The following is a 9817-nucleotide window of genomic DNA, read 5'->3' as shown; positions in this document are numbered from 1 at the left end:
CACCTCACGCCCATCATTTCCACTCATTCATGGCTTGCCTTTCAAAAATCCCTTGACGTCATTGGTAATTGCTTTACTTACCGCCTTGCAGACTTCCCCTGTTACATGGATTATTGCACGATTGCCGATATACTTCAGCATGGAAGAACTTTTCTTTTGTCTCTCCCGTTCGTGCTGCATGGTGCTCACAGCGTGAACAGGCACAACAGCCTGAACCAGATCGGGGGAACTGGAGTGCTGGTCACATTGTTCACAGTTACCTAATCAGAGTCATTTCTTGTGCCTCTCCCCTTAAAGCACTTGAAATTGTTATATGCTTTACATAAAACAGAAATCCTCAAAGCAAAAGCAGCTCTCCTGATACAGCAGGAGAGAAGATACTACAATATTCACTGCACTCAGGAAAACGCGACCCATAACGCTTTGCAACCATTCTTTTTTACAACATTTTTGCCCATAACTCGGCAAGTGGTGGTTCTAGGACAATGGGACCACCACCAAAACGTTCAGCACAACACGCTAGGTTAGTGGTGACCCCACAGTAATAACCCCTCCCAGCATTCAATGCCCTTTTACGAATTCTCATGACTGGAATTTTTGTTTCACAGCTGCCAATAAGTTGCATTTTAAGGGCCTTGTTTGTAATATCATTGCTATAGGCCTGCTACTCCTGAAAATGTGTAATGCCCTATGCTCTCTAGGAGCTAAGTAAATGGTTACACTGCATTATGTATTGCCATTGTTTGTGTGGTTATGCCCTCTAGGGACTAACTATATAGTTACATTACCATGTTTCTTTCAAATGCTATTTTCACTGTGGTGTTCTAAGCATTACAGTCGTATCAACATACTAAAATATTTGTGGCATGGAAACTTGCCCCATATTGCTTTACAGGGCATTACTTGTACAAAATATTTTTGCTCATAACACAGCCTGTGGTGGTCCTAGGACAATGGGACCACCTTCATAACACTGACTGTCTATATCATCTCTGGGTCCCCACACTATGATAGTGGGGCCCCAAATTATAACCCCTCCCACCATTCAACGTCTTTTAAGCTTTCTCATGGCTAGAGTTTTTGTTTTATAGCTAGGAGAAGTTTGTTTTAAAGGCCTTGTTTGCAATATCATTGCAGTGGGTCTGCTAGCCCCAACACCAACCTCTCGGGACTATGTATATGGCTACACTGCATTATTACCTCCTGTTTTTTTTCATTTAATTATGCCCTATGGGGTCTAACAATATGGTTGCATGACCATGTTTCTTACAAATGATATTTTTGTTATGGTGCTCTCTAGGGGCTGTTGTGAGCATTACAGTCTAATGCCAAGAATGTATTTCTTTTCTGATAAAGGTGTAAATGATAATTGTATATGCTTCAAAAATGTCTCCTTATTACAATTATGACCATAATTCAGGCGAACTTAACATCCTTAGTACACTATGACTGTTTGAACACTCTTAGTATGTTTGGGTGACCCTTCCAGTTTATTTCTCCTCCGTGACTGTCTTGTGTCTTTTTTTGCTGAATTGTGTTAGCCAGCCAGCATCTCTGATGGTGGGGTGGCGGATTTAAATTAAGATGCTAAATGACAACATTTTCATTTTTTTGCTGCAGATAGAGGAAGAAGGTAAATGGAAGTGCTTTAGTTAAAGGCAGGGTTGACCAATTTATGTGGCAAGAGAAGTCCAGTTATGAATTTAAAATTTCAACAGCTCTAACTCAAGCAAATGCGAGACCTGTTTCATTGCAAATAATTGTCACTTGTTATTTCTTTCAAATGTGTAATCCCTATTCCACATCTGCAAACATATCATAAATAAAACCATTGCAGGCTTGCAAAGACAGACATACTGACTTTGCAATTGCTTATTAAAGCTGGATCTATACATATAATGTCCCACAGCCTAGAACAAAAGCATCCTTAAGCAGCGTGTGCATTAAAATATGAACATTTAATAATGGCATTAAGGAATTCACCACTCTTCATTTATTAAAAATTGTTAACAAATGAAAATATTCTTGAACAAGGAATGCTCTGCTTTAATACCCCAGAAGTATTAATTTAAATCAGACATACCTTGTGGAAATACTAAAAAGAAACTAAAATCCTCTATATATTCTCCTCACAAACAAGGACTTGATTCTCAGCAATAATTTCACTCGGTCACATGCACTCCTAAACAAACCGAACACTGCCCGATAATCTGGAACCAATGGAATCCTAGGCTCTGATGTTTGCGATGCTGTTGAACGCAGTCTTCGCTTCAAGGGAGGGGTTTTCACATCAGAGAATGATTAAGGTGAATAAACCTCAGGAATACTAGTCATATCGTGAGCTGTTTTCACAATAGTAATTGTGAGCAATGGTGCCAGTTGGAACTAAACCTATGTAACGTGTTTGTTGTTTGTGACAGGGATTTTAGTGAAATTTGTGGCCTACCTTTTATACCATCATTTACCAAAATAGTCTACATTTCTGCTTCTGTTCGCTTTTAAAAAGAGATCCAATGAGGGCTTTTCATAACTTGTGACTGGATCCCATTTTCTGCTTACAATATGCCTCCCCTGAAAAAAGCTACAAAACATCTACAAATAGAATAGATTGGTAACACCAAAAAGCTGTTACATTGAGTATTTCTGTCAGCATTTTGTTCTGACATTTCCCTAAAATGGATTCTCAACAAAACACACCAGGAGATACTGCTTCCATGACAAAAGTTATGGAAATAATATTTCTCTGCAATATCAAATCAAGGCACTATCAAAATAGTTTCCTTTTGCAAGCACAGAAGCTAAAAATAACATCCCAATAAACATGTAAACAAGTAGAATGCTTAATACCCAATTTCATTTAACAAGTCTGCATACTAGACCTAGGATACAAAAATACCAACAATCATGCATGCTGGGTTAAAGATGCACAGAACTCCTTCAAAGAACAAGTGGCTGACACAATAAGTATAACCAAAGTGCTCAATTAAGGATCACACAGATAAGAACACTGGCAAATTGGGTTCTGGGTGCATAAAGAGGTTGTATGCATCTGTTTGTAATACAATTAGATAAGACCTGTAACAAGGCACTCGTATTGAGAACACAGTTTTTTAAGTGGTAACATCAAAGAGCTGGGGATCGGGGTGCAATAAAGTTCGAGTACTTTTTCAATACCTAGCAGCTCTTTGACAGTAATGAAAATCAGCCAATGAGCAAAAACAACCCCACACCCTGCTACTGAAAAGAAGTGAAATAGTTCCCTTCACCTAGCCTCAAACAGCAAGGTGCTTGAAGCGGACTAACAGATGAGCAACTTCATTCAGGTTTACACGATCCAGATTTGTGTCATCAAAACACAGGGCAATCAGGGGGTTAAAAAATAAAACACAAAACTCACTAACATTGCTTGCCCTTGTCCCTATGCCAGCTTCTCCAACTACAAATTCATGCAGAAGCACGAGAAAGGAGGAGGTTTTGCAGCATAGACAGTACAGCGTTGCAGATGTTCATGTTCTTGCTCTGGTTTGTTGGTGGAGAATATCTCCAAAACTTAGCAGAGAATTGTCCCAAAGTTGGACCAATATGGCCGCTTACATTAGGAGTTCAAGTCCACAAGACACCACAAAGCTTAAGAGGCTTCACTGACTCTTGAGTAAGAGAACTGTCGACGGTGAGGTCTTTAAAACTTGGATTGAGGAAGATGTGAAGGTATTTAATAATCACCAAAAATCCACAGAATGTTCACACCAGATAATCCAAGGTTAACTCGCCTGTGAAATGGATACACAAAGGTAAATTAAAGTAGTTTAGACATTTATTCCCATATAACACTTCTGCTACTATAAAGTTGATCATTTCAAACAGATGTTCACTTAATGGCTCGCATAATTGCCTGTTACAGCCTGTTAGGAAAACCAGTAACAATAAACAATCTGTAGCATATAGTGTTTTACCTACTTGCTTTGAACACTCCTGCAATTAAGTGTTGGATGCGGATGCTGCAAGTTTTTTGCTTAAAGTACAGGTTTTGAGGGGACTCCTGGTTCTCCCTGAAACCCACGAGGCACCAGGACAAATACTCCTCCTTAGAGGAACAATATATATCAGGTACAATATTACCACCTGATTCGAGGTTCTTCAACTTAGCATTGCATTCTGAATATGTGCCCCATTACCCCACCGCCCCCCAAACCATCACAATCAAAAGGTCTGGCTTGCATTTGCAGTTGTAAGGCAGAGCTATTGGTTTTGCTAAAACTACTGAGTGTGCTGAATTTGTTTTTTTTTGTTTTTTTGCAGATGTTGCGTGGCAGCAGGAATAGGGGAGCTTTCACATGTTTCAGTTCTCATTGCAGGTAGACTGGTGAATGTGGTTGCTAGAGACACCAAGGGAATGTTCCTCTAATGCAAGTCATCAGAAGACCAGGCCCCTGGATTGCCAGCAATTCATTTTTTTGCTGTAAAGTAACCAATAGATTGAGGACTGCTTTGTGTACAATGCTTTTTGCTCCCAAATATATATATATGTGCCTTACCTTTATTAAGATTATAATTAACAAAGATAAAGTGGGGGTCTTCATATTTGGAGGTAAGAGGACATGTTGAGATCTTTTGAACATTGGTGTGTAAAAAACTAAAACAGGTTGGGATCTGCCAGTACTTGCCATTCATTTTCAGTTCTAAATTAAATTGGTCTGACCATATTCATATCATTTACCAAGGTTCTCCCTAAGTTATGGTGGTCTACTTAAATTTAACAGATCGTATGGTGGTTTATCACTGGCAGCATTACTCCAAGCCCATTAGGCTCTGGCTTTACAAAGAGCAGAATTTTTAGTTCTAGGTAAAAGAATGAATTGACCTATATTGTAAAGTTTGCTTTTAAGACCCAATGAGGATTTCCAGAGAATGCAAACTTGCACACAATATATATAAGGAATTAACAATTTTCTTCCAAGTATTGGCGAACTACAAATTTCTTAGGTTCACCAATTCCTACAAGGGCAGAAAACCAGAGAACCTATAAGCCATTTTCTGGGAAGCTCTAATGACTAGAAAGAAGAAAACCAGAAAGGCTTTTGTCACCTGCGTAGCCAACTGGAGATATTAATTTTTTGTAGATGAGAATCCCTTTGAGGGTTAAAAATGTAATTTGATTAGTTGGCTGCCATATGAGTTGGTCATTTGGCACACAATACATTGATGAAAAGGATTCTGTTTCACTGACTAGATATAAGAAGTTATATTCCAAGCATTCCAATATTTAACCAATCTCCTAGATAGTCCTACTGAGGCCAATCAAGTGGCAGATGAAAGGACTTTGTTGAAAAAAAATAGAGAGTGTCTTTGCTGTATGCCAGTTAAAATAAGTAGTATACATTTATTTAGCTGATTGAGCTTTGATTTATCCTTCAGGCAATGGTACTTGCTTTTACAGCCACGGTTAAAAAAACTGGATTAAATGCCCGGATACTGCTGTTGAGTAATTTGGAGGCAGCCAGTCTGCAGATAATGCCTTTACATTCTAATTTTTTTAAAGGTGTTTAAGAATATAATGTGGTGGCTTAATGTCTGAAACTATGAATCAAATGAATACAATTGTGATGTATTAAAATCAATGGACACTGCCTGGTTACCTTTTTATTTAAAAAAAAAAAAAAAGTGTAATAATAAAATGCAATGCACATATCAATGAACTGAATGCGGCAAAAAAGTGTTGTTTTGTATATCCCTTACTTGCTGAATTAAAGTCAAAGGCACAAAAGCAAGCCAGCTGTGGAAAGAGGCAGATTCAAAGTCCAATAAGAACAGAAAAGGCTGGCCTCCCCAGACCTAGAAAGGGTTACAACCCTTATACAAGCTGCAAGGATTTAATACCCGAAAAAGCCAATGTTAGAAACACCCATTTCTATCGAGATTTATCTCCCTGATGCTTTCCAAATAAAACCCTCATTTTCAATGTCTATTTTTGTGGTGCATAAGGTGCACAATCATTTAATTCTCACACAAGACCACCCTGTCAAACCTAGATATGTTTAAGGAGTCTGATGCACTCAAGGTTTTGATGTTTCAGACATGGGGGAGAAGAATTGAAGGAGCAGCTTTAAATCCACAGTCCAAACAAGATAGAACGGATTTTATGCACTCATGTATGATGGCTGCCAATTAATAACTGCATGTATCAAACATGTGCCGAACAACCTTTTTTTTTTTAGTGGTTAATATCACAATTAATGTTATGGTAAATTCGTGAAACGTTTTACTGGGTCCAAACAAATCCAGAGATGCAAAAGAATTCCAAGCCATTCTTTCTAAATGGAATGGTTTTCAGGTTTGTGATGTGGTGTTAGGAAGCAGTAATGAAGCTCCAATTTCTTAACATCTCAAAGAAATGTCCTCCAGTTCCAGGGGGCCATAATCTGCCCAATGCCCATTAGTACGTGTCTACATCACGCTCACGTAAAGGCTCAATAATACTTAATTTGAGTACAGATTCAATGGACATAAGCTCCTTATATAGTAATGCACCTTGACACACTTGAAGCGGGAAAAGGAAACACATGTTAAAGTGATCAACGTCATTCTGGGATTCCAGTCCATTAGAATATATAGTAAGCAGAGTAGGGACATCGGTGGAGAAGGTATGGCTTACACATCTTTAGTTAACTGCATACTGTGGTACATGATTGGGAATACACACAACCTACAAAAGGAATGTTTATAACCATTTAGTGTCTGAAGTGCTCCACTGGCAGCATGTTTGTTCTTAGTTCACCTGTGTTTTTTAAATGATTTAAGTAAAGCAAAATTATGTTTGGCACAGTCCCTTTACAGGGTTTTATGGCTAAAGAAAAACTATTTCTTTGTTTGTGCACCACACCAGACCCGCTCCTCTTGCTTGGAGTCTGGGCGCAGTGCAGTGTTGTAAATACGTACCCGAGCATTCCAGATTCTTTTGTCTTTATGATGAACAGAAACATAAGCAACGTATGGAACATATTGTTTCTTCCCTAAAAGAAAACAAATATGCAAAATTAGAAAAAGGTATTTTAGAGAAATTATCTGGAAGTCTGGGCACCCTACAGGGTATTTCAGGTAAAATGCTTGAAAATGATCACTGAATCACTGATACTGGCAGTTCATTTAGCAAGAAAGGAATAAGAAAAGGATGCAGGCTTCCTTTCAAAGCATCACGATTCATAGGGGAAAAAGCTCTTGAGAAGGCGAGCAACAAGGAATTATAAAAGGCTAGTTTTAGTCTGAGAGAAGACTCAGAATTTGTTGGAACGCTAGTGAAAAGTAAAGTGGGCTACATACTGCTTACAAAGACAACTATACGTCATCAAAGGTCAGACCATCTGGAATTATGACTTCCAGCGCTGCTACTCCAAGCATCATGGAATGCTTCAAACTGGTTCTTAGCCTCTTAAATGTTCTTATATCACTGCACGTCTCAATGCACTGTGGTAACCCGTGGCGTTTCACAGGGACATTTATATTTATCGTTTGCAAGAGCTACGTTATTCGGACGTGATGCTTTTACAAAGGGTGAAAAACCGTACTAGTTCTAAAAATTCTAAACTAGTAGTTGGACAATATTCTGTGTAACCACTTGCAGAAAGTAGATAAACTGGCTATGTTAACGGCAAAATAATTCCCATAAAAGTACATTAATTATTTGCTGAATTCAGCTACCTCACAGTTAGCAACAAAATCAAGTTCAACACCCAACCAGGTACAAAGGGACAAATTAATAATGTAGAAAAAACAAGAACCTTTCACGCCCTTACCATAAAAACTCCTAACATCTATATCGTAGCTTTCTCAAAAGTGGAATATTACAATTCATTAAATTATGTTCCCTCTAGGAAACTAACTGTAATATCTCAAACTTCAAAATCAAACAGCATATATCTTTGTTTGTGCAATCACACCGATGCAATCCTAAAATAACTGTGAGGTGCCCACTGCAAGAACTAAATACCCTACTACTAATACATGAGATATATAGGCTCACTGAACTGCCAGACCTGGCCTGGCAGTTCAGGCTGGACTGTTCCTATGGGGAGTAGGGTCAACACTGATTTGCACATGGCTGGGTCCAAACTGGGGTGGCGTGGCAAGCAAAAAACAATGGATCTGGGCCCAGACCTGTGACTGGGGGTGAATGGTGGGCAAAAATAAATAAATAAAAAAAAAATATATATATATTGATGGTTGGGATGTGGCCCAAGTGATTGAAAGTGGCTGAGGTTAACCCAAGCATTCCATTAATTACCTTGCTGTTTTTGCATGTGCTGCCCTAAGTGCACTACGCATGCCCAGACGTGGGTCCCGGGCTCACTGTGCCACTGGATTCAAGCTAGTCTGCTGATGAGGGTTGATTCCCTAAAATCAGTCCCATGATGCATGTTTCCGGTTGCGGGAGGACCTGGCCTGGCTGTTTGGTATGGACTGTTCCATGGGGAGCAGGGTCAAGACTGATTCAGATAAGGCTGGGTCCAAACTGGGGTGGCATTTTTTTGTTTTGGGAGCGGTAGTGGGGGTTTGAGGAAGGGGAGATGGAATTGATGAATTGGGATGTGGCCTGAGCGACTGCCAGTGGCTGAGATTAACTCAAGCATTCCATCCATCACCTTGCTGTTTTTCTCCATTTGCCACCAAAATCTCTGCCCACACATTAACATTTCCAAATCCCAAGACTTCATAAGTCAACCATAGGATGTTTTGTTACCCCCAGCGGTGTGAGGGGAACATTTCTGAAACAAAATGGAAAATAAAAAGCATGTGTGCATCTGTGGAACCTTTCAAGAGGACATTTTCCAAGGCACTGAAATTTCCACAATAAACACAGAAAATGTACAAAATGTCTATACAAAAGCATGCATTTGTGATCAATGTATGAGAACTGTACCTTAGGTAGGTTGTAGGCATGCCGCTGGTAGATCAACTCGTAGTGTGGAGGATTGATACCACTTTGAAAGATACAGAACACGTTCTCATTTGTGGTGTCTGCAAACCAAGGTCCAGTGCAAAGAAAGACAAACATGAAAGTTTTAGGCGAACAGTAAGCCTCCAATTGTAATTGTTATCACATGCTCACAAACTCCACCTGTCTCCCCAAATAAATAAATAATTGTGCTCAGGGAATTCTGTACCTGGTTTACCCGGTGTCTGAACAAAGTGCTGAGAAGTGAAGGTTTTCCCATCTGGATACTTTGGATGAGGGGGCAGTCTGGAGTCCAAATAAGTGCAAAATATATGCATTATGATCTTTGGAAAGAAAAACAGAACATTGTTAGAGGCACATAACATAGATTAAAGAGACACACGTAGCATACAATGAATGCAAAGCTATTCACTTTGGACAATATACTGCCCTAGGCTATAACAAGTGGTGTAACTGAAAAAAATATTTTTTGACTGCACAGAGGGATTCTGAAGTAAAACAAAAATGACCCAAAGGACAGTCTGAATAACCAACTCATCACTGGTAATTTCCTCACAGCTATTAAAAAAAGAAAAATACATATAAATTAAAAAGAAAAAAATGAAATACTTCACTGCCCTCTCTCCGCCCCCCTAACGAGACAACAGGACCCAGAGCGGGTGACCAGTTTTCAACTAGAAACAAATTCCCAGTGTACTAAGGAGCATGTACTATCTTCTAATGAACTTAGAGCAATTAACTGGGCCTGAGAGGCACTGGCTCGCTGCCCCTCAACCTGGGCAACTGTGATGTTTTACACCAGCTAAAGTGGCACAGAAAGAGGGATGTACTGGCTGCCCTGCACTGCACTATGGTAACCTTGACCAT

General features: G+C 39.4%; 1 protein-coding gene across 3 annotated transcripts in view; it reads right to left on the bottom strand.

The window, feature by feature from the left end:
- Positions 1-1939: 1939 nt before the first annotated feature.
- Positions 1940-9817, bottom strand: part of TMEM209 (transmembrane protein 209) — a 247680-nt gene continuing 239802 nt past the window's right edge. For all 3 annotated transcript variants that reach the window (XM_069229331.1, XM_069229333.1, XM_069229332.1), the window contains 4 exons: positions 9159-9273; positions 8915-9012; positions 6937-7010; positions 1940-3770 (listed from right to left, as the gene is read on the bottom strand). In XM_069229331.1, coding sequence (XP_069085432.1) covers positions 3713-3770; positions 6937-7010; positions 8915-9012; positions 9159-9273 — 345 coding nt within the window. In that variant the 3' untranslated portion in view covers positions 1940-3712. The remainder of the gene's footprint in view (positions 3771-6936; positions 7011-8914; positions 9013-9158; positions 9274-9817) is intronic.

Source organism: Pleurodeles waltl, chromosome 4_1 (genome assembly GCF_031143425.1).
Source record: "Pleurodeles waltl isolate 20211129_DDA chromosome 4_1, aPleWal1.hap1.20221129, whole genome shotgun sequence".
Classification (NCBI taxonomy): Eukaryota; Metazoa; Chordata; class Amphibia; order Caudata; family Salamandridae; genus Pleurodeles; species Pleurodeles waltl.
The sequence above is the reverse complement of the archived record's forward strand: the minus strand, read 5'-3'. Positions and strand labels throughout refer to the sequence as shown.